The sequence below is a fragment of the Pseudorca crassidens genome, chromosome 7 (genome assembly GCF_039906515.1).
Source record: "Pseudorca crassidens isolate mPseCra1 chromosome 7, mPseCra1.hap1, whole genome shotgun sequence".
Taxonomy (NCBI): domain Eukaryota; kingdom Metazoa; phylum Chordata; class Mammalia; order Artiodactyla; family Delphinidae; genus Pseudorca; species Pseudorca crassidens.
Window position 1 is genome coordinate 96,322,904 of NC_090302.1, and position 26,007 is coordinate 96,348,910.

At 46.6% G+C, this 26,007-nt stretch overlaps 1 protein-coding gene across 4 annotated transcripts in view; it reads right to left on the bottom strand.

The window, feature by feature from the left end:
• The window catches only part of ROR2 (receptor tyrosine kinase like orphan receptor 2), a 214,560-nt gene that overhangs the window by 53,860 nt on the left and 134,693 nt on the right, over positions 1–26,007 (bottom strand). Inside the window, exon 1 of one of the 4 annotated variants that reach the window (XM_067745047.1) lies at positions 20,107–20,137. The exons of the other annotated variants lie outside the window; for them this stretch is intronic. Coding sequence (XP_067601148.1) covers positions 20,107–20,122 — 16 coding nt within the window. The 5' untranslated portion in view covers positions 20,123–20,137. Of the gene's footprint in view, positions 1–20,106; positions 20,138–26,007 lie in introns of those variants that run through there. 4 annotated transcript variants of the gene reach the window in all.

Sequence of the window (26,007 nt, forward strand, 5' to 3'; positions counted from 1 at the left end):
AGATCTCCTACAGACCTTCTCTCAACACAGGCCTCTAATGTGACATCTTGATTTAAGGCATCAATCAGGTAAGAGAAATTTGTATCTGCAAAGTACAAGTGGGTCTGTTCTGATTTCCAGGCTCCTTCTCTGGTCTTAAAATACAGCTCTCTCATTAAGAGCAGAGACATTTGATTAAGAGAGTGTTCACTAATGAAGTTCAACCCACACCCTTGGATTTGAGTACATGTGCTACTCTGTTTTTGATTTGTGTTTCTCTTAAAAATTGTTTTGTTATTCAGACTATTCACCCATTAATCTCTACCTGTTGATGTGAATCAGTACACTTGTGATTTAATTATATGCAGTCTCTGGCCTATTCGGACAACTTCAAAGCAGCCTCCTTTTAATTAGTGATGGTATTTCATTCACCAAAGCTTTGCATTCTTGGATTTGGTCGTCCTTAATGACGGTGTAATTTCCAGAATATGAGAACAAACAGCAGTCAGGGCACATGGGTAAAAGACCACAGCCTGGAAGGGAGGACCGTGCGGCAGGCCAGGAGCCTCTGGAAGGGCAAGCATGGATTTTATGATGAGCTGTGCTGCATGAAAAGTCAGCACATCCACTGGCAACTGGAAACGTCCATAATGTGTTCCAGAACAATCACTTAGCTCAGCAACACGTCAAACTGAAAACATCCGTGATGCTAGAAATGCAACAATTTAAGGAAAAGAATGAATAACTGGAAAGGAGCAGAGTATAGAATCCTAAAAGGTGAGTCCATTAGCCTGGGAACTGGGCCAGAGAAAGTATGTCCATAGTAAAGAGACTCGATAATGTTTCTGGGAATGCGCTTACTAAAACGTCACACCGTGTGTCTCAACTGCCAGCTAGAAAACCACACGGCGTTCAAGGTGAGCTGCCAGTATCTAATCGGCAGTAGTCTTAACAGTCTGTAATTTCTCATTTCGTTATTTTGAACTTGGAGTTGAGCAAATATTAGCCTCTGGGTCTACATTCCTTAAGGGGCTGACCTAACTCTGCTCTGGAAATACAAAGTTAAATCCAACAACCTGAAAATGGAGTGACCAGTGTCTCTCACCAATTTAAACTTCACTTTGATTCTACTTCCACAGCAAAAATATCAAACCCCCAAAAGAGTCCAGGCACAGGCCCAATGCCCTCCAATATTGCTGTCATAACGCTTTTCCTACCTCTGTCACAGACAGCCCCCCAGAACCCCCAACAAAGGTCCCACTGTCAAGGGCCAAGTGTATAGTTGGTTGAAGGGGGAGTGAAGCTGCTCAGGAGGCTGAATTGGGGCCTTTCACTGACCTCTCTCTTTCCCAACACCTACAGCCCCTGGCCGCGGTGGCACGGGGCCTGGCAGAGCTGGGAGGCCGGGAGACACCACCCATAACAGATGCAGCTGAAAGGGCGAGACCCTGACACCCTTCTCTGCAACACGAGCTCCGGGGCCTGATGCCACTGATGCGCCTGCTTGTTACTGCCGGTTTCTGCAAAACCAACAGAAGAGGAGCAAACAAAAATGTTGGGTAAGTACTCTGAGCTCATTCTCTTTCCACTTGGTTTCACAGAAGACTCTTTTGAGTATCAATTATTCCCATGAACACAAGGAATCACTTTTTCACCTTGAACCTCTGGAAGGTGTTTAATTAAAGGTAAGGAGGGGACTTCCCTGGTGGCGCAGCGGTTAAGAATCCACCTGCCAATGCAGGGTACATGGGTTCGAGCCCTGGTCCAGAAAGATCCCACAGGCTGCAGAGCAACTAAACCCGTGCGCCCAACTACTGAGCCTATGCTCTAGAGCCCGCAAGCCACAACTACTGAACCCACGAGCCACAACTACTGAAGCCCACGTGCCTAGAGCCTGTGCTCCGCAACAAGAGAAGCCACCGCAAGAAGGCTGCGCACCGCAATGAAAAGTAGCCCCCGCTCGCTGCAACTAGAGAAAGCCCGTGTGCAGCAACGAAGACCCAATGCAGCCAAAAATAAATAAATAAATAATTTATTTTTTTTTAAAAAAAAAAGGTAAGGAGGGAAAAGATTTTTTTTTTTTAAAGAAAAACCCTTATTAGAAAAAGAAACTGCGTATTGTCCCATGATAATGCTGCAAGTTACTTTCTGTTTGCTTCAGGGAGAGTTTTAAACTCCTCAGCTACAGGTGCAACAGCCTTGGAATCCAGGGTTGCCTGGAGAAATCTCAGGGTGGAGTGGATGAGACCCAGAGGGAAGGGATTCTGAAGGTTTGCAGCCTCTTTCAGCCATGAGTCTATGTCCAGCCTATGTAGCCTGAAGTTGCACTCATCCCCAGAGCAGCTCGACCAGTTGGCATATTTGAAATCAGAAGATTTGTTGGCAGTGATCACTTGGAGCTCTTGGAAACAAACAAGGATATACATCTGTTATAATCAAAGATGACAGCAGTAATTTTCTTTTTTTTTTTTTGCGGTATGCGGGCCTCTCACTGCTGTGGCCTCTCCCGTTGCAGAGCACAGGCTCCGGACGTGCAGGCTTAGCGGCCATGGCTCACGGGCCCAGCCGCTCCGCGGCATGTGGGATCTTCCCGGACGGGGGCACGAGCCTGTGTCCCCTGCATCGGCAGGCGGACTCTCAACCACTGGGCCACCAGGGAAGCCCAGCAGTGATTTTCTTTTTATTTTTTTTATTTTTATAAATTTATTTATTTATTTATTTTTGGTTGCACTGGGTCTCTGTTGCTGTGCGGGCCTTCACTAATAGTGGCAAGTGGGGGCTACCCTCCGCTGTGGTGCACGGGCTTCTCATTGCAGTGGCCTCTCCCTGTTGTGGAGCACAGGCTCTAGGCATGTGGGCCTCAGCAGCCATGGCTCACGGGCTCCAGAGAGCAGGCTCAGCAGCCGTGGTGCACGGGCTCAGTTGCCCCACGGCATGTGGGATCCTCCCGGTCCAGGGCCCGAACCCATGTCCCCTGCATTGGCAGGCTGACTGTAAACCACTGCGCCACCAGGGAAGCCCAGCAGTGATTTTCTTAAAGGTAGCTCCTGTATGAGTTTGCTAGGGCTGCCCTAACGAAGTGCCACAGCCTGGGTGGCTTAAACAACGGTGCTGGAGGCCGGAAATCCAAGATCAAAGTGTTGACAGGGTTGTTTCTCTTGCAGCCTCTCTCCTTGGCTTGTAGGTGGCCAGCTTCTCCCTGTACCTTCACATGGTCTTTCCTCTATGCGTAGACACCAGTCACAGTGGATAGAGGCCCACCCCAGTGACCTCATTTTAATTTAATTCTGTAAAGACACTATCTCCAAATAAGGTAACATTCTGAGATACAGGGGGTTAGGACTCCATTATATCTATTTTGGGGGGACACAAATCAACCCATAACAGGTAGTGTTACTTATCTTCAAAGCTTCTTTATACTTAATGCTGATTTGAAAGTGACTTTTGCAACTGCATGGAACAGGCTGACAGAGACAGAGAAAGCCTTGATGAGAAAGAATCAACAGGGGGTCTGGACTAAGTACAGAGGTGTCGGGGGTGGGCTTGCCCACATACTGAAAGGATCTGCCAACAACTTGCTAATGACTCTAGCATCCCGACTCCTTCGTTCTGAAGGTGTCCCCTCATGGCTTCAGTTGGGGACACCGCTGTCCTCTGAGCTTCATCTCCCTAAGTTTCCGTCAGCAGCCGTGGCATCTCCCCAGAGCCCCTCCTCTCAGGCTGGCATTCCTTCTTTCTCATAATATTTACACCACCACCACTCTTCCCAAAGAGCGGCATGGCAGGCCCAGAGGGAATGTGTCGTGGGATCTGGAGCAGCCTGTCTGACCATTTTTGGTAATGATTCTGCTCCACGTTTACACAGGGCTGCCCACTTTATACGATGCACACATCCGCACGACTCCCTTCACTTGACCCTCCACGTTTGGATCCTCTCCTGCTTCAGTCTCTCTTGCGAACGTCTCCTTGTCTCCGGCCCTGTAAATGCTGGAGTGCCCCAGAGCTGGGCCTGCAAAAGCTTTCCCTCTCTTTCTGTACCTGTCCCCTTGATGACCTGGCTTTAAACGACAGCAAAACGCCCACAACTCCCCAGCACACCTTTCCGAGCCTGACCTCTCCACAAAAAGCCAGGCTCAGAAACGGGAGGACCAGCTCACGTCTCCGCTTGCACATCTAATAGACACGTCACGCTCAGCTTGTCCAAACACAAACCCAGCTTTCCTCCACAGACCGCTCCCCTGCAGTCACCAGCCTCCCTAAACTCTGACTTCAGCCTTCCACGAGCTAAGGCCACACATCCTGGTTATCTCTGACTCCCTTTCCTCTCATACCCCACGTGCAATCCAACAAGAAATGCTGTTTGCTCTATCTTCAAAATACACCAGAATGCGACGCTCCTCACACCTCCCTGCTCACACCCAGTCCCAGTAGCTCCAGCTCTGCTGGATCACATGACAGCCACCCCCAACCCTCCCCTCCCCCCCCTCCCCACTGCTCTCCAAGCAGCAGACACACTTGCACCTCTAAAAGGAGCTTCAAATACCATCGCCTGAGACAGCAGGGGCGAATCACAAAAGCCTGAGGCTGAGTGGAAGAAAATACACATACAAAAGACCCTGTATTGTATGATCCCACTTATACCACGTTCATAAATGGGCAGAGACATCTGCAGGGATGGAGGTCAGAAGGCTGGTGACGTTGGGGGTGATGGCCGGGAAGGAGCAGGGGATGGGTTTCTGAGAGGCTGCTGGCATGGTCTAGTGATGTGGAGATTTATGCACTTTTATCTATGTATATTATACTTACACAAAGCTTACCACGTTGCTTCTATTTTCATCTCTCTCATATAATGCTACCTCCTGGGACAAGGCCTGGCGGGATGTTATTCAAACACTTCCCTCCACATTTGTGCACACAGTCCTGCCACTTAACCTGCTTCCCATTTTTCTTTTCCCCTTAGCACTTCCAAGAGACGATTTATTCATTAGTTTATGTCTCTGTCTCCTCTTCCTGGGAGCAGGGGTTTCTGCCTGTCTGCTCACTGCTCTATCCCCAGCACCTGGAGCACAGCCGGTAGTTGCTCATTTGGTGAATGAATGAATGCTTCTGTGCTCAACAACTTCCAGCACCTTCCACCTCCTCAGAGGAGCAGCCAGAGCCCCTTCTCCAGCCCCTCCACATGTGAGCGTGCATGCCTGCACACACACACACACACGCACTCCTGACCTCACCTCAACGCCTTTCCCCTTCACTCTCCAGGAACAGTTCCAGCTCCTTTTCCCTCTGGGGTTTGCATTTCCTTTTCCCTCTGCCTGGAAAACTCTTCCCCAGACCCCCCTGTAGGCTCACCCCTTACTTCCTCTGCTCCAAGCTTCGCTCATAAACAAGGCCTCCCCTGAAAGTCCGTATGGAAAGCATCTAGGGCCCACACGTGGCCTGCCCTGTCCGTGTCTCTCTCACATCAGAAGAGGGTGGCCTCCATGAGGCCAGGCTCTGGGTGACCATCTGGTGTTCACCACCTGGGACCCCAGCATGCAGGAGGCACTCCATGACCATGTGAGGAATAAACAAACACGGGCAGTGTCCTGGGACCATCACGCTCATGTGTGAGGAGAAGTCCTGAGTTTCACCTCACATTTTGAGGGATGGCGCTCATACCTGCTCCAAGCACGGGTAGTACCCACCCCACCAGCACCTCCTCCTACATCATGTCAGCTCCTCTTCCCAGAGGCAGACGATGGTGCCGCAACTCTGCTGCCCGGGGACGGGCTGCTCCTCCAAACCACTAGAGAACACTGCCCTGCTCGAAGGCGCTCAGACCTGAGATTCCTGGCAGTGCCCCAAGGAGCGCCACCAGGCCCACATTCCACAGTCTCTCTGACAACATGCCCTTTTAAATGAACATATGCATCTTTACAACTCCAAATGAATAAAAAGAAGCGTTTACAATTTTAAAACCATACCATGTGCTACTCAAACATAAAAAGGGCCAACTGTTGATACACACCTCACAGTGGGTGCATCTCACATGCATCTGGCTAAGTGAAGAGGCCAGACTCACAGGGGAAGGTACTGGAGAATCAGCTTCCAGAATGGCGGCATGAGGATATTGATGAACTCACTTTCATCATTTCAAAAATGCAGGCTAAACAACTAAAACCAACCATTTAAGAACTCAGATAATGAACCAGAGCCACAGAATGAACTGAAAAATCATCTATCCAAGAGAAGTAATGGAACCTTAGCAAGATGGCAGGGCTGTGCTGGTTTAACGTGGGCTGTGACCATCTTCTCTCCCTCTCCAGCAGTCCTGCAGGTGGCCAGCAGATCTGAAGCTTTTGAAGCTCTGTTCAAAGTGCCATCCCATAGTCACTATTTTGTCTGGACTTGCAGCACTCTGGGAAATCTCTAGGTTTGACTCAGAGCTGGGCTGGCCTGGGGTCGTGGGGAGGGTGGCAGGTGGTGTCTGTCCCTGGAGCGTTATGCAAACAACAACAAGCTGCTGGCAACACTTCAGCTGCCTAATGCTGTGACTACAACTGCGGTAAACTTGAGCCCAGCCCGGGATTTAAAAGGAAATCCAGGAGAACTAGAGGACTTCAGGGCACTTCAAAAGCGCCGATGTATTTCCAGGGTCAAAAAGGCTATGCACACATGGAAGGCTATGCACATGCCCAAGGAAGACCTGCAAAAGGAGAAGACACGAGTCCCTCATCTCTGGTGCAAACAAGAACTGACGGCTAATGTACACCTGAAACTAACACGACAATGTAAATCAACTATACTCCAATAAAAAATATTTTAAAAAAAGAAGTGACAGCTAAGGCTGATGTTTGATGGCATGCCTTCTCACAAGATCCCCTGGGCCAAAAGTGCAAGAAAATATCATGGCCAGTGACTGGCTAATCACACAACTATACTGACTCACATGTCATCCCTAGGAATCAAGCTCTAAAAATGTAAGAGATCTATGTTAAGTGTTCTGACCACACACATACACAATAACAATAATTATAACCACAACAATAAATAAAGAGGGCACGAGGAAACTTGTGGAGGAGATGGACATGTTTATGGCATATAGATTGTGGTGATGGTTTTGTGGGCTTATACTTCTCTCCAAACTTATCAAGTTGTATATATTAAATATGTACAGCTTTTTGAATGTCAATCATACCTCTATAAAGTGGTTTAAAAAAAAGAAAATAACTTAAAAAATAATACATAACTCGGTGGTCATACATTAGAGGGAATACAGAAACTTCAGAATTAGTAAAGGAAAGCTGCAAACAAATGAACAGTAATAGAAAAAACACCAACAATATCCAAAATGAAACAAAAACAAAACCACAGCAGCAACAAAAAACTTTGAAGAGGGCTTCCCTGGTGGCGCAGTGGTTGAGAGTCCGCCTGCCAATGCAGGGGACACGGGTTCGAGCCCTGATCCGGGAGGATCCCACATGCCGTGGAGCAGCTGGGCCTGTGTGCGCCATGGCTGCTGAGCCTGTGCTCTGGAGCCCGCAAGCCATGACTGCTGAGCCCGTGTGCCACAACTGCTGAGGCCTGCACGCCTAGAGCCGGTGCTCCGTAACAAGAGAAGCCACCACAATGAGAAGCCCGCGCACCGCAATGAAGAGTAGCCCCCGCCTGCCGCAACTAGAGAAAGCCCAGACACAGCAACAAAGACCCAATGTAGCCAAAAAAAAAAAAATTAAATTAAATTAAATTAAATAAATAAATAAAATTAAAAATAATAAATAAATAAAAACACAAACAATTGTGTCCCAACAAATTAGAGAATGTCGATGAAATTGACAAATCCCTACAGAAACGTAAGTACTGAAACTAACTCAAGAAGAAAGAGAAAATCTGAATAGACCTATAACAAGTAAAGAGATTTGATTAGTAATCAAAAAACTTCCCACAGAGAAAAAGCATAAGACCAGATGACTTCTCTGGTGTATTCTACCATACATTTTGAGAAGACTTAATACCAATCCTTCACAGACTCAGAAAACCGAAGAGGGGAGACTTTCCAAACCAATCTATGAGACAGTATTACCCTGATACAAAACCAGAAAAACATGTCACAAGAAAACAAAACTAAACATCAATATCTCTTATGAATACAGATGCAAAAGTTCTCAACAAAATACAGCATATCTTCTTTGGAGAGCTGTCTATTCCCACTAGCACATGGAATTTGAGAATCCAGAAATGACCCAAGTATATATGGAAACGGCGATTAGAAACAGGCGGTTTTTCAACTAAATGGGAAGGAATCCACAACTGGTTGGGATAGGACAGTCACTGAAAGCTGCAACTCTGTAACCTTTCATGAAAAAGTAAATTGTGGCTGATCAAAGACTTAAGCATAAAATATGAAACCAAGAGTCAAGTATTTGCTCAAGAATACGGAGCGCTGAAGAACATGAGAGTCTGCAAATAAATTCAAATGGCTAATAAGTCTATGAAAAGACTCAACACCACAGTGTTAACAGAGGTGAACTGAAATGGGAGACTTATGTTCACGTGTCACATTGGAAAGGAAAGGAAGCAGGCACTCCTTGTCTGGCCTAGGGCACGCAGAGTTCCTCAGAATCTCTGCCACAGCAGGGGTCCATCTCCCCAAACCAATCAGGTCCCTGTGCAGCAATTCCACAGTCAGGAGTTTATCCTCCAGGTACTCTACAGGTGCAAAGTCACAACTCTAAGGATGCTTGTTCCAGCCCTTGCTGTCACAGCAGAAGATGGGAGATACCCAAATACTGATCGAGCCAGTATTGGTTTGACACAGAATGGTTACATGTAATTGGTAATAATAAACATGGTACATAAATAATAATGATAGCAATTGTCACAAGTTTTAAGCCCTTAACCGGTGCTGGGTGCCAAACCCCCTCTCATGGATTATTTTTCTTACCCTCAAAGGACCCTATGAGCTCCTATGGTCACCCCCAATCATTGATAAAGAATTTTAAATGTCTGTATTTTGGGATTGCAGCATGAAGTAAATCTGTGTATAAGATGCAGAAAGATGATGAAGACAGACTCAGGTGTGAGCAAAGCAAGATAAAACTGACTGTACACAGCCACTCCTGATCACACACAGGCTGCTGACCTATTTACAGTTGCTGAAGCTACATAAGAAACAGATCACTTTGGAGGGGGAAACAGGGTGAGCCTGTGTCTGAATTGTTTTAGTACACTCAGCCTTCTCCTTTTCAAAAACAAAAAAACAAAAAAAAAAACACCTAATTTTTTTTAGAGTAAAACAAAATACTTCACATTGGAAATTCTTTGGTTTTTTAAAAGAATGTTAACAATTTAACAAATTCTATAACAAAATATCTACTGCACAAAAAGGGATGAAGCTGTACTGAGAATTTCCCTGCATGCCCCTCCCCCATGCATTTGAAACAACTTGAAGATAGAGTCTTTATATTCTATTTCCTGAATATCTTCCACTGCAGTGGATACCACTGCATGATGTCTAACTTCTTCAACAAAAAAGCAAGGATTCTGCAACATCAATGTACACATTTGTATTTTATAGTCAGCATATTGTAGTATTAATATTGAACAGATTAAAGCAATATAAACCATTGCTAGTGGTTATCATAAAAATGCACATAATTGCCAACTGTGATTCTTTTCTATAAATTAATGTCTTTGTCTTTTCTAAGCTTTTCCTCTAAGGAAAGAATTTATTGAAAGAATTAAGTTAGCAATCATATCACCAGACACTACTTATTTCCCCTGCCCCTATAAAAAGGGACATTTTTCAATACATTGTTTTACCTAATTGAGACTCTTAAACTCATAAATCATGGTTGTTTCAGGCTTTTCTTTGAGGCTTTTTTATTTTCACAGCCAGAAGCCCTAAACTAATCAATCATGGAATAATGTCATGGGTAATTACCACTGGGGCGACTTGCCTTTTCTGTCTCTAGAGGCCCCAGGTGTCTCTCAGCTTGGTATTTTTAAAGCACTTTTGCTTTAACAACCAAATGGCACCAGGGAACCTCTCTCTCCATCATTATCACAAAAATACACATGAAGGTACACATGCAGGACACCCAGGAAACAGGCACACACACATGACTCAGGGACTCAGGGGATCCCCACAGCTCCATCCTCACAGCTTTACACTCACAGTAATCTTAAACCGTTGGATTTGGAGGAAAATGTGACCTGATGAAGAGAACAAGGTAGGCTGACACATCCCCTAGCACACAGATGGGGGCTGACATCCCTGGCTCTCCTTCCTTGTCCAGGAACATGGGAGCACAAGATGCCTCCTATCGAATCTAGCCCTGTGTTCTACTTTCCTCAAGCATAACTCAGGAAATCCTATTTCTTCTCATAATGTATCTGTGAGGCTAGGTAGACTTTGGGATACAGGAAGGAGAGAGAGACTGCAAGCCAGAGAAAATAAAATCCCCTCCCTGCTCTTCCGTGGTTAATTTCACACGAACAAAACACGTTTTAGGGGGTAGATCTGCTTATGAAGAATTTTTCAAACAGAACAATCAAGTTAAAAGATCAATTCCTCTCTCTCTCTCACACACACACACCCCCAAATACACACACATACGCATACACACACACACACCCCTCCTCTCTCACGATAACTTTGTATTTTTCCTTTTCATTTTGGAGGCCCTCATGTGCGAGGGGTAGAGGAAGTTGTAACGAACCTCTTTTCTGTTTCCCATTCCAATTCCCTTTCCACCCTTCCAGAGGTTATATCTTTCCTTTACTCTAGTAGTTCTCAATGGATAAAATGGATTTTGCCCCCAGGGGACATCTGGCAACACCTGGAGACATTTTTGACTGTCAGATGGGGGCCACCCTTGACGTCTAAGGGGTCGAGGCCAGGGATGCTGCTGAACATCCTCAACACACAGGGCAGCCACCACCGCAAAGACTTACTGGGCCCCAAATGTCAACAGTGTGACGCTGAGAAGCTCTGCTCAACTCCAGGCTACCTTCTATCTTCCTGCAGGTTCTCAGTTTTGAGTCAGCAAGCCTGAGAGCTGAAATAAAATTTAGAGAAAATCTCATCCAGCCTTGCTCGTCCTTGTTCCCATTCCACATACAGAAACTGAGCCCTCAAAAGATGCTGGTGCCTTAGAAAAGCCCAACCTTACAGTCAGACACCCATGCAAATCCTGCCCCTGCCACTTATGAGCTTTGAACCGGGGGCAAGAGAAATGGCCCACAGGCAACTAACTCCATCTCCCTAAATGCAGGATGGCAAGTAAGGAGGCCGCACTGTCTGGGGTGCCGATTTGACGAGATTCATGCTGAACCTCTCAAGACTGTGTTTTGCATGCCTTACACAGAAGTCAATAAATGCTTACTCTTGGTCCATGACTCTTTTTGAATTATGGTTTTCTCAGGGTATATGCCCAGTAGTGAGATTGCTGGGTCGTATGGTAGTTCTATTTGCAGTTTTATATATGGAATCTAAGAAGAAAAAAAAAAAAAAAAAGGTCATGAAGAACCTAGGGGTAAGACGGGAATAAAGACACAGACCTACTAGAGAATGGACTTGAGGATATGGGGAGGGGGATGGGTAAGCTGTGACAAAGTGAGACAGTGGCATGGACATATATACACTACCAAACGTAAAACAGATAGCTAGTAGGAAGTAGCCTTGTAGCACAGGGAGATCAGCTAGGTGGTTTGTGACCACCTAGAGGGGTGGGATAGGGAGGGTGGGAGGGAGGGAGATGCAAGAGGGAAGAGACATGGGAACATATGTATACGTATAACTGATTCACTTTGTTATATAGCATAAACTAACACATCATTGTAAAGCAATTATACTCCAATAAAGATGTTAAAAAAAATCAGTAAGTAAATAAATGCTTACTCTCTTTTTCCATCTGTCACCCTTTTTCTAATTCTTCCTCCTCTTCCAACTCAGTTGGGAGATATCCCTGAGGCCAGGCGAAGCCTGTGGGTCACCGTGGATGCCTTCTAGGCCAAGGTCACGGCTCCTTCCTCCAAGAGACGGCCACACGGCACCTGGTGCCAGCACCAGCACCAATACCCAGCACAGCACCAGAACCAGCACCCACACCAGTACCCAGCACCAGCACCCAGCACCAGGTATTCCTGACCTGGGCCCCCTCAGCAGCGAGAGGTGGTAACAGAAGGGAAGGAGTGGGCAGGACCAATCTTGGGGCCTCGCTTTCCTTCTCTGTGACACTGGCCATGTTTCTATTTGTTTCTCATAATCATTTGGCTTCTCAGACAGTGACATCATTGCAGATGTTGCCATCATCAGTGTGTTATACAGCACCCACGGGCTAGCCCCCTCTTGGTACCCCAGCTATGGTTACAGAGAAAGGTGGGGATGGTACTGCTGGCTACAGAGACTTGGGTTACCCAGATATTGGAACTACTGGAGGAAACGTGTCCTTACACAAGGGCAGGAAAAACTTTGTGGTCTCACCTTCCTGTGTTTTCCCACTGCAATAAAAATGCAAACATGAAACGGAAGGAAGGTCAGTGAGACTGCAACGCAGGCTGGACAGTGAAGGAGACACAGAAGGAGGCGAAGGGGCCAGGGGCTCACGCTGTGGACACACCAGCTCCAACACACAACCCCAACCTGCAAACTCTTTCCAAGCTGGTTTCATACTTCGTGACTAGGCCACCGTAAAGTTCACAGCCATGTTTCCAAAGAGACTCGTTATTTATGCAAACAAGCCTTTCTTCCAGGTGCACTGGCTTGCCAACGGTAAGGAGCTCATAACGGGCCACAGCCCTGTTTAAAATAAGCACCAAAACAGACGCCAAGTCTAACACCACGTAAAAGTCGAGGGGAGTAAAGGTCTGGAATCTCTCCATCCTGGAGGGTTAAGTTTGGCCAAAATGGAGACGTTGGACCAAGGCATCCAATGAGGCAGCTCCTGAAACTCTGCACACCAGCAGCCTACACAGGAAACTGGATCATACTCCCACCCGCCTCGCTGCTCCTCCCATCTTTACGCTCACGAGTAAAGAACGTAAAGCACAGAAGAGTTTAGATAAACTGGGCCCAGACATCTATGAGAAGTCTACTGAGCACAGACGCATCCCGTAGAGGAGGCTAGGCAGTCATGGGGTCCCCACGCAGCTCTGCCTCCCCAGGGTGCGTTCCCTGAGGATGGCCTGAACACAGGAAGCACCCCGTAAGGTGCCGGATATGGCCTGAAAAGCTTTCAGGTTATCCTCTCTCCAAGCTCCTTTTGGACGTGACTGTCCCCAAGGCCTCGTGCTAAAAGGGGAAGTGAATTAGAGAGACCCTGAGAAAGTCTAGATGGCAGCTGTCATGAGGGAAAGATGACAGCAAGCCTCCCGGAGTGGATACGCTCTCCTCGTTGAGGACAGAAACGGTGCTCTCCCAAGCCATGCTGCTGCCCCACACGGGGAGAAGAGGCAGCATCCGCTGGGGAAGGCACTGGAGGGGCGAACAGGCCAACCGGAGAAGCCTGTCAGAGGTGAGGGCCCCCGTGGTGTGCAGGAGGGCTAGAAAAAGATGGACTGGAAAAAGAAGCCAGAGATCCAGTGCTGCTGTGATTTGTCCAAAATCCCTGAAGCCATCTTACCTGCTGACAGGTGGAGTGTTGCCAGGTCCTAAGGGGCGGCAGGACCTTGGGGCTCCACCACCAAGTCCTGAATGACAAGCGCACAAAAAGAGCTAAACTACTGCTGACAGGCTGCTGAAAGGAGTTAGTTCTTTCAGTTGACCTGAAGGTCAAATGGATGAACCTTTGCCGTAGAAAACCATCCCAGAAAATGATGGTCCACTTGTCTGTCTCTGGCCTGTGAGTGGCCCACAAAACAAAGCTCACCTGACATTTAAAAACTGTGATGGGGACTTCCCTGGTGGCACAGTGGTTGAGAGTCCGCCTGCCGATGCAGGGGACACGGGTTCGTGCCCCGGTCCGGGAGGATCCCACATGCCACAGAGCGGCTGGGCCCGTGAGCCATGGCCGCTGAGCCTGCGCGTCCGGAGCCTGTGCTCCGCAACAGGAGAGGCCACAACAGTGAGAGATCCACATACCCCCCCAAAAAAAAAAAAAAAAAAAAAAAAACTGTGATGGTTTTCCCCATCACCTGGCAAAGACCACGAGGCTAGGTCACCCAATGGCCAGGCCAGGCTGAGGGAGGGTGGAGACACGGCAGGAGGTGTATAACTGGGACAAACTCCACACAGGACCGTGACCTAGATCTGACACTAACAAAGGCACATACCTGTGACCCAACAATTCCACCTGTAGGAAATGTGTCCTACAAAATGAACTCACGTGTATGTGAAATGATACGTGGACATGGTTATTCATTGAAGCACTGGGTTTTGGTTTTTGTTTTGTTTGCATTTTCACTGACTTTTACTTTGTCTTTTGGTGTCCAGGTCTGTGCATTTTAACACAATAGATTCATTTCATCACAACCACAGTCAATTTATAAAAGAGTCTCATCACCCAAAAAACTCTTCTCATGCTTTCCTCTACAGTCACACCCACACCACACCATACACACACACGCACACACACCAGACTTTTTTCTCCATCACTATAGTTGTATCTTTTTGAGAAAAATGGAATCACACAGTATATACCTGAAGGGGATTAGAAGATGCCACCCCCAAATATGCCACTTTGGCATAAGAATTATTTTGAGCTGAAGATAACTGGGAAACAGCAGAGACAGGAAGAGCTCTCTGCCCTCCCCATCTGCCTAAACGCAGGACATAAATTTCTCTTTGTGAAGGTGTCCCCATCTCTCAGACCATGAAGGGAAGAACAACCCTTGTCACCATAGATACAGGTGGCACCAAGATGAATCTGCATAAACAAATCTTACTAAATAACCCTTACCTACCATTAGTTTCCCACATATATTTCCTAGTCACTTCCTCACAATCTACCACCCCTAGAAACCCAAACCGCTTTCCTTTGTCTAATCATGTCTCCACAATTTATCATCCTTTGTTTATATGGTATATAACCACCCAAGCCTGACCAGTCTTTGAGTTTTCACTTTTTTTCTGTGATGTCATCGTGCACATAAAAATGTCAACATCAGTAAAGTCAGTATGCCTTTTCTCCTGTTGCCTTCTGTCAGTTTAATTCCCAGGCTCCAGTCACCGAATCTATGAGAGTAGAAGAAGTTTTTTTCCTCCCCTACATAACTTTTTGAAACTGGCTCCTTTCACTCAACAGAATGCCTTTGAGAGTCATCTAATTTGGTGCCTGTAGAGATAGTTATTTCCTCTTTTTTGAAAAACAGTATTCCATGGTATGGGTGGACCACAGTTGGTTTATCCATTCATTCACTGAAGGACATCTGCGCTATTTCCAGTTTTGGGCTATTTCAAATAAAGTGCTAAGAACATCTGTAGACAGGTTTTTGTGTGAACATTAAGTTTCCATTCTCTGGGTAGCAGCCAGGAGCCCGAGTGTCTACTCTGAGGTAATCCCTTTGGACCAGCCCTCTCACACTTTAATGAGCATACAAACCACCCAAAGAGCTTTTTAAGTGCAGATTCTGACTCTGTGGGGCGGGGCCCAGGCTTTTGCATTCCAAACAGCTCCCAGGCGATGTGATGCTGCTGGTGTGGGGGCCACTAAGAGCAATGAGGTCTTGGCTTCCAGGCAGAGAGGGCTGTGCCCCAGGATGCCCTTTCAGGTAACCGGAAGTTAAGACTGGCAGCTCAAATGCTGGAGAGGGTGCAGAGAAAAGGGAACCCTCCTCCACTGTTGGTGGGAATGTAAATTTATATAGCCACTATGGAGAACAGTATGGAGGTTCCTTAAAAAACTAAAACTAGAAATACCATATGACCCAGCAATCCCACTACTGGGCATATACCCTGAGGAAACCATAACCATAAAAAAAGAGTCATGTACCACACTGTTCACTGCAGCACTATTTACAATAGCCAGGACATGGAAGCAACGTAAGTGTCCATCAACAGATGAATGGATAAAGAAGATGTGGCGCATATATACAATGGAATATTACTCAGCCATAAAAAGAAGCGAAATTGAGTTATTTGTAGTGAGGTGGATGGACCTAGAGTCTGTCATACAGAGTGAAGTAAGTCAGAAAGAGAAAAACAAATACCATATGCTAGCACATATATATGGAATCTAAGAAAAAAAAGAATGGTTCTCACGAACCTAGGGGCAGGACAGGAATAAAGATGCAGACGTAGAGAATGGACTTGAGGACACGGTGAGGGGGAAGGTAAGCTGGGACGAAGTGAGAAAGTAGCACTAACATATATACACTGCCAAACGTAAAATAGATAGCTAGTGGGAAGCAGCTGCATAGCACAGGGAGATCAGCTCAGCGCTTTGTGACCACCTAGAGGGGTGGGATAGGGAGGGTGGGTGGGAGACGAAAGAGGGAGGGGATATGGGGATAGATGTATACATATAGCTGATTCACTCTGTTATATAGCAGAAACTAACATACCATTGTAAAGCAATTATACTCCAATAAAGATGTTATAAAAAAAAAAAAGACTGGCAGCTGTCATCAGGTCCTTTGACTGGTCAACAAAGCCCATCACAAATAAACCTTCCCTTAATTTGGAGGGTTTTAGGTGGAGCACACAATCGGCATTTATATTACCCACCTGAGCCCTGCAGGCATTTAAGTTTGAGACCCCTGCTGAGACTCGCCCAGGGGCAGAAGAAACTACTTTTTTAGCCCAAGGATGTAAGGGCAGCACTTTCTCTGTGCAGTGTAGCTTCTTCAAAGGCCATCAGAACACAGGCAACTTCAACTATGGTGCTTGGCAAAGAGAGAAAGAAGGGAGAGGGCCAATAGAGAGGGAAGGGCTCACAGAACATCTATGAAATAGCGCCAGAAACACTTCCCCTTTTGCCCATGGGAAATGGACTGAATCCAGCCCGAGTGGGCGATGTGTGCCAGGAGAGCCCAGGTGGAAAGAATGTGAGGTTTTCCTGATTTCCCTGACCACCAAGGAAGCGAAGGAACCACCCGGAGCAAGGACTCAGGGAAAAAGCTCAGAGTGTTCCAAGGCCATGCAGGGACGCTGACTCATGAAGACTTGAAGGAACTGACCAGAAAATGGGCAAAGAACAAAAATAGGCATTTCTCCAAAGAAGATACACAAACGGTCAACAGACACATGCAAAGATCACTAATCATTAGAGAAATGCAAGCAAAACCACGAAATACCACTTGACAGAAAATAACAGGTTTTGGCGAGGATGTGAGAAATTGGAACCCTTGTGCACTGTTGGTGGGAATGTAAAGTGGTACAGTTGCTGTGGAAAACAATATGGTGGTTCTACAAAAAATTGAAAATATAATTGCTATACGATCCAGCAATTCCACTTCTGAAAGCAGGGTCTTGAAGGGATATTTGTACACCTGCGTTCACAGGAGCATTATTCACAATAGCCAAAAGGTAGAGGCAACCCAAGTGTCCATCAATGGATGAATGGATAAACAAAATGTAGTACATCCATACAACAAAACATTATTCAGCCTTAAAAAGGAAATTCTGACACACGCTACAACATAGATAACATGAGGACATCATGTTAAGTGAAATAAACCAGTCACAGAAAGACAAATATTATATGATTCATGTGAAGTATCTAGAGCAATCAAATCCATAGAAACAGAAAGTAGAAAGATGGTTCCCAAGGGCCAGGGAAGGGGAAAATGGGGAGTTGTTTAAGGGGTTTCAGTTTTGCAAAATGAAAATGTTTTGGAAGTTGGTTGCACAACAATGTGAATATACTTAACACGACTGAACTGTCCACTCAGAAATGGTTAAGATGCTAAATTTTATGTTGTGTTTTTAATCACAATTAAAAAAAAAAATCCACGCAAGCTAGATGAGAACTCCAGAGAAGGCCCCAATGGGCTGCTGGAGGGACACCCACGTAGAAGGCTCCAAGTGGAGAAACGCCCTACATGCCATGTCCTCTGTGGGACCACACGCCACACCTGGGTGAACATGAATGTGTATCCACTCAGGACCGTCTGGAGCCTTGCACACAAAGCTAAGTGATCTGTACTTTCCATGGAGCCTCAGTCACTTTCAAGAATTATTCTGACTAAAGGCTTCACAGATGCCTTTAGAATCTCCCTGAGTCAGGGAGTGGGCTTCAGGGCCCATGTCATACACTGTTTGGGATCTCTTCTCTGGGTGAAAACATTTTAGATTTTATTTTTAATTGACTGACCCCATGGAGGCTACCACCACCAGAAACACACTCATTTCTAAACGTCTGATGTCAGGAGAGCTCCTTGTGGCTCAGTCTGCACATCTGGAAATGGGAACAATACCAACTGCACCCACCTCTGCAAGCGTGCGGAGCAGGGCTGGACCCCACTGTGAGCCTTGCCTAACTCAGTGATCATGGTGGAAAGCACTTAATAACATCTTTGTCTTGTGAAAGATTTTTATTCTAAACTGGAAAATCTCACCCTTGTGCCCTAAGAAAACAAAACTGAAGGAATGAGGGGCTGACTTCTCGGAAATGCCTGATTTATTTCTATATTTATATTTTGATACATTATTTATTTATAGATAGGTAGATAGATAAATAGATAGATTCTATCCGTTTTCTAAATGATAGGGAGTTGATCAGGGGTTGCCTCCTATCACCAAACTCGGGAAGTTTTGCTTACTGTTTCCAGAGACACCAACAAGAAAGTGACCCACGTCGAGTTGGTCTTGGAAAACTAAGCTGTATTGAACCCTGTTTGTACGACTGGACTGGTTTTGTCTGCTCGGGGAACTTCCAAGCCAGTCTCTGTTTGTTTTTTGATTTTAACTGACTCTGAATTCTCTCCTCTTTACATTCCCTGCCCTTAAATACAGCCTACCCAAACCCTCAGCGGACTCGTCTGTAGCTTGCTGTGGCATTTGTGTGCCAAACTGCAATTCCTCTGCTGTTCCCAAAGAAACTCATCTTTTTGACAATTTTGAGCTGGCGTCAGTCTACCTCTTTGTTTAGGTCAACATTGCCTTTGCCTGCTCTGTCCTCTGTCTTCCTACAACCGCCTGAGTTGAAACTGGGTCAATTTACACGTCATTATAACCCAGGAGCTGTCTTGGCAAAGCCCTGCCCCTACAGCTGCAAAGTCACCTAGATGTCCTTGGAGGGCCTTTGCTTGGCAGCCTCTTCTTAACCTGTGGCCCAGCTGCGGGCCTCCCAGGGCCCATGGCTTCCACCCTGGCGGCTGGCCCACAGGAAGTAACAGGCACAGAGGACCAAGGCTCTCTCCCAGCCTGGGCACAGAGACAGAAAGGCCACTCACGTCTCCGCGTCAGGATGTGGCAGTTTGGCAAGAGCCTAATTCCCAGTGCCTAAAACCCCTAATTACCTGTGCTCCTGGGCCTGCCTTCAAGCCGTTGCTTTGCATTTCAGCCCGCTCTTGCAGGGAGCTGATTCCTGAAGACATCCCCAAAGTTCCCAGGCCACCCCAGGTCCTGGAATCCACCACCAAAAGCAAATCTTTAGGGATGAAACTACAGCAATGGATTAAGAGTAGGGTTGCAGTCCCGAGCTCTGGAGATGAGAAGTATGAATGAAAACAGCTGTTAAATTCCTTTAGCCCTCGACTTTTGAGTTGTTTTCCTCTATTTTAACGAACTGGATCACTTGAAAGCTTCATTTGCATTATCCAGCCTTCTCTGTTAGTATTTTACCCACCTCGGGAAAATTCCTTTTTCTTTCTTTTATGATTTAAAAGCTTAAACCAAATGCTCTGCAGGAATAAGGTATGCGCCCTTAATCCTCCTGTTTCTCACAAAAGAGCTCTTACTTATCCAGAGTACTTCACAGTAATACATGAATAGTGTTTAATCGCTACAACCTATTAAAGGGCTTCTGGTCTTCAAAAGCCACGTGACTGCTCTCCAGTCCCCTCAGAATCCTTCTGTCGGTATCCCTGGCACACACTGTGACACACAGCACACACACAGGCCTGCTGCCACCACACAGACAGTCACACAGCACCAACACTGATCTCGGAACACCCACACTAGGCTGACAAGGGTCATGGGATGACATGCTTTGATTATCCACCCCCTTCCCAGGCACTGAGTTGCAGGAGGAAAGAGAAGCAAACCTGAGAGGCTCCTCATCCGGCATTAGTCCCCCCACCTGGGACCCAGGTACACAGGTGAGGATCCAAAGGCAGCCCAAGGTAGTCAGTGGCAGAGCTGGAGCTGCCCCTGAGGTCCACCTTCTCCCATCTGCCCTCGTCCTCCATCAAATTTAGCTCCCCTCCCTCTCTCCCTCCGCCCCTAAATGATACTCTCCATTCTCACCTCAAGCCAGAAGCCCAGAGAAGCTGCAACTCCTGACTAGACAGTCACACGCCCTTGGCATGAGAACTGGAAATCCAAAACGCAGACACAAGCAAAGGGGGCAGCAGAGGAAGAAACACCAACGTGCTCTGGCTGTGTCTTCAGGGAAAGCAGCACTCACGAGGGCATGTGAGCACGTGCGCGCGCGCGCGCGCGCGCACACACACACACACACACACACACACACACACACACACCTTTCACCTCCACGGGAAGCATTCTGTGAGTTGAATGAAGAAGGAAAAGAGATGAGATGATGAAAATCCATTGAAACGTTCAACTGAATCCCATCCCATCATCAATACTGTCCACCCTGAAAGGATAAAGGTACACATTATCCTCAGCTAACATTCTTCTTGGGATAGAACTAATGGGAAAGCACAACACATACGCACTGCCGAGGAGCACACATCACCCCACAATAACTATACTGAGGCCACTGAGACTCTGGTGGAATTCAGTACAGGGTTCAGTTTTATTGGATGTTAAAAAGTAAAATTGCCTATTATGTGCATTTCAGTGGTAGAACCAGCTGCTCTGTGACTAAGTGTCTGAGTGCAGGGAGTTGAGAAAGGGCCCAGCAGTGATTTATGAACAGAATTAGGGAGAAGATGCAGTGGTGGTTTGGAGAGGGAGAAGGACAAATTCCATTTAGACCTGATGGGGGAGGTCAATGAGATCACTGTACTTTATGATAATATGACAGAAGTATGTCTATTGCCAAACAAGCCCGGGCTGATTTGCCATAAGATCCTCTCCACTTTTTCTGAGAAGGCGCCAATAGTTGGATGCCTGAGTTCCACCCCTGGCTGGTGCCTGGTCCTCTCAGTGTCCCCGCTTGCACCAGCCAAGCCCTACGCCACCAAGGGTCAGCTGCTGTCCCTAACCTGTTTTTTTTTTAATTGAAGTATAGTTGATTTACAATGTTGTGTTAATTTCTGCTGTACAGCAAAGTGATTGTTATACATATGTATATTCTTTTTTCATATTCTTTTCCATTATGGTTTATCACAGGATATTGAATATAGTTCCCTGTGCTATACAGTAGGACCTTGTCGTCTATCCATTCAATAGGTAATAGTTTGTATCTGTTAATCCCAAACTCCCACTCCATCCCTCCCTTCACCTTCCTCCCCCTTGGCAACCACAAGTCCGTTCTCTATGTCTAGAGACTATGTCTAGTCTGTTTCTGTTTCATAGATATGTTCATTTGTGTCATATTTTAGATTCCACATACAAGTGATATCATATGGTATTTGTCTTTCTCCTTCTGACTTACTTCACTTAGTATGATAATCTCTAGGTCCATCCATGTTGTTACATTATTTCATTCTTTATTATGGCTGAGTAATATGCCATTGTATATATGTACCACATAAATCTTCTTTATCCATTCATCTGTCGATGGACATTTAGGTTGCTTCCATGTTTTGGCTATTGTGAATAGTGCTGCTATGAACACAGGGGTGCATGTATCTTTTCCAATTATAGTTTTGTCCGGGTACATGCTCAGGAGTGGGACTGCTGGATCATAGGTTAACTCTATTTTTAGTTTTTTGAGGAAACTCCACATTGTTTTCCATAGTGGCTGCACCAATTTACATTCCCACCAACAGTGTAGGAGGGTTCCCTTTTCTCCACACCCTCTCCAGCACTTACTATTTATAGACTTTTAATGATGACCATTTTGACTGGCGTGAGGTGGTACCTCACTGTAGTTTTGATTTGCATTTCTCTAGTTAGTGATGTTGAGCATCCTTTCATGTGGCTATTGGCCATCTGTATGTCTTCTTTGGACCAAACCTGTTTATGCCCATTGTAATGTTATTATACTGTGCTACTTAGTTAACTATTACTAAATGTGATGACACAGAACTGTTAACAAGAAGAAAGTTGTTGTTAGAAAAACTAAGATGAATACTTTAGGAAATAAATAAAGGTGTCTGCTTAAAAAATAATCAGGTACTTGTGCACATGACAACTATAAAACATTGGTGGGGGTGAAAATCTATTAGGATTCTGCACATTCTAAATATCTAGGAGCTTTTACTTCATTTTAAAGAAATCAAAAGCTGGAAATCACTGAAAATGTGCTTTGGGTGTGGTTGATGAGAGAAGGATGACATGGCACTTATGCAGAGCTCCCCTCAATTAAAGTATCAGTAAATTAACGCACATAATGAGTTAAAATTAAATGTGCGAAGTAGGAGTCTTTTGAATATTTCCTGATTTAATCTACTTTTTCAACTGACAGCTCTCACTGCATCATAAGCAAGGAATCCACCTCTAACTCCATCAGCAACTACTAAGCTTCTCATTTGTTGAATACTTATCGCACGCTAGGGAATGTATTAAGAATTTTACAATATTATCTTTTTTATTCCTTTCAATGACCCCATGAAGTAGTCATTATTATATCCATGCTTCGGACAGGCAAACTGAGGTAAAGAGGAAGTAAGCAATTTATCCAAATCCACAGGAGGTCACGCCAAGGTTTCGCCAGGTCTTCCCATTGACAGCTGGTGTGGGAACAGTTATGCTGAGAGGTGGGGCCTCTGATCCTAGGAGCTGGATTTATCTGCATAGAAGACTCCACTGACTTCTACCTGAAACCGTTCAGATGATAACAAGACCACCAAAAACGAAAGTGTAAAGGAAGATACACATTAAGCAATTTTAAAGTAACTCTCTTAAAAAAAAAGAGAGAGAGATTTCTGCTTACGCCCGACACATGAATTCAGACCACCAAATCTTCCCAACCACTTGCTGAGCACCTCACCCCAGCACCTAGCTCAGGGCCTGGCACAGAAAGCTGGAGCTTACCAAAACCAAAAACGCAAACACCTGCTTCCCAATGAGAGGGACAGCAGGAGAACAGAATCTGGGGTAAGACCCGTGCCATATTCGATATCCAGAATATTTAGGGGGCAGGGCAAGAGAAACCAGACAAAACTCTGCTCTAAACATGAGGAGACAGGCTGTGGTCTGAGCAGCTAAGCAGAGCTGCTGCACCACGTGGGGGGACTGAGGAAGGATTCTGTTCCAGTGGTCCCCAACACGGGACGTATCACATGTCACACACAGACAGAGCTCCCTCAGGTGGCCGGGCACAGGACAGCCTGTTCCAGCTGCGGCCCCAAACCTCACATCATCAGCACATGAAACATCTCGGTGTGCTGAGTGGATGCGAAAGGCCACTTTTCAAGTTTGTGGAATACTTGCTGACAAACGAGACAGCTTACATCTTCTTCCCTGAAAAGACATGAAAAGTGGTTTCGTATTTCAGAACTCCTAAATGCCTCACTGGTGAGTTAGTCATCTGAACATCCATCATCTGCCCTTCTGCATCTCATACGGAGAAAGCAGAGCTCAAGAAACAGCCAGGAAGACCACCTGCCTGGGCCATGGAGCCAGTTCACATTCTGATCTAATGATGGAGCACCTCTAATGGAGAAGTGCCCCACACAACTGGGAAGAGCTGGTTCTCCACCCTGGGGGCACTCCAGAATCACAGGGGATTTTTATATCCTACGATCAGGCTGCAGCCCAAGCTCCCCGGGTGACGCCAATGGCAGCCAGGGAGAGGCGCTGCAGGTCCCCACGTGGCCCTACAGGCTGTCCCTGGACAGCGGGGCAACCCCCTTTGCCCAGTGGATCTGAAACCTGAGCCAGCATCAGAATCACCTGGGGGCCTGTTGAAAGAGCACTGGGTCCACCCCCAGGTTTCCTGCTCAGCCGGTCTGGGGTGGAGCCCAGGAATCTGCAATTCCAGCAAGTTTCCAGTTGATGCTGATGGACATTCAGCCACAGCTGCTCTGGACATTCTGCCCACAGTCATGTCACTGGAGCCACACCAGACACAGGATCTGTGACTCGGATGCTCAATTCAGGTCCATTTACAGAAATGACAACTCCTTTAAAAGAATCCACTGGTGTAACACTATTTCTTCACTTGAACCTCAGGGCTCTCTCTCACTTAGAAACTGCACATGCCCTAAGAGGAAGACAGGTTCAGGCACTCCTGAGAATCTCAACACCTTCTTGCCATCTCAATGGTTTGCTTCCTTCAGGGGTCCCCAGATTGTCTACAAGTCCCTTCCTTCTTCCCTCCCTCCTTGGCAGGTATTCTTTTATGCCGACATTCTCTGAAAAAAAAATGCAGCTAATCTGCTCAGTGGGAATGTTGGTACGAAACCTATCATTTTGCTCATAAACCAGCATAGAGCTTATGGTCCTTCGAGGCTAGGATCTGTGGGCTGTTCCTCTGCCCTCTGTCATTGTGACCTATGAGCAATAATCGGGCGCCTGCTTTTCTCTGCTTCCTATTATTTCTGCTTCTTTATAAGCAACCACATGCACTTTCAGTCACTCTTCTGGCAAAAGCGACGATTTTGCTTCACAGGTCTCTGGATCCCTTTTGACAAACCACTGACCCCCTCCCAACTCCAGAGAGAAAAAGGAAGGGAGGAGGGGAAGGGGAGGGGTAGAAGGGGGAGGTGGGGGAAGGGGGCGGAGGGGGCTATAAAAGGGAGGAGCCAGGCTGTCTGCAGCTTGTTCTAAGGGGGTAGTCCTGGGCCAGAACCAAATCCTGGTCAGCAGCCTGCCGGCGCGATTCATTTCTAACAACCCACTGATATGTGGTTTCTGAGGACTGGTGGGCAGCAAGGGAGGGCAAAGGTCATGGGCATCCTCACTACTGTGTGTGTCTGAAAGCACATGTGCCCCCGGACCAGGCCCAGGAGCTTCTGTGAACCCCACTGTGACATCCCAAGGGCTAACGCTAGCCTTTAATGGAATGGGAGTAACATCACTAGGAATTGGCTTTAACACATTCCTGACCCCAAACAGTGACTAAAGTAAGGACAGCTGTAACTGACAATGTGTGCCTCTCTCAGACACCCAATGCGTGGCAATTTAGTTAAAACTGATACTATGCACCAAGAGGAAAAACACCAACCAAGCTGTGCTGTTAACTCCTGGCAACAGTCAGTCAAGGAGACAGCTGGGCTCCCCGCCCTGACATGACCAAATGCAAGGGAGCGGCACAAGGTGACCCCCTCCCACCTCGCGAGGCTGCCACACCCACCACTCTGGGCAGAGCCTTTCCACCATCATTGCTGAGGCTGCCCGGTGACAGAATCTGGAATGGGGCACAATGATTTCCTGAAGTTCAAGAGTGTTTGGGCACCCGTTCCCACCTCTCTGGGAAAGTTTCACAGCCACCCTACCTATTTCACAGTGAAAACCAAGCTCATCCCAAAGCATTCATGTACAAGGGTATCTGTCACAAACATGAGAAGCATGAGAAGGCAAATGCCTTCTTAGAAGCGACTGGAAAGACCCGAAGGGCCTGCCGGATTGACAGGTGTGGATTTGCATGATGCTTAAGCAGATGTTTTCACAGGTATTACTTACCTGTGATACACGGTCGAACAGTTCTACAGGAGAAGCCGAGACACACAGCCACACTTGAAGCCCCTCCCTGCTCTGCACTCTGGCACGTTCCAGGCAGAGGCGTGCCCCAGACCCAGGCCACCGTGTACTTCACGTTAAGCCCTGGTGCAGCCACACCAGGAGGAGGAAACCCTGACATGTGACATCCTGCAGCCCACAGATGGCTAACACGTGGGTAAATTCAACCTCCAACAGGGCATTAACAC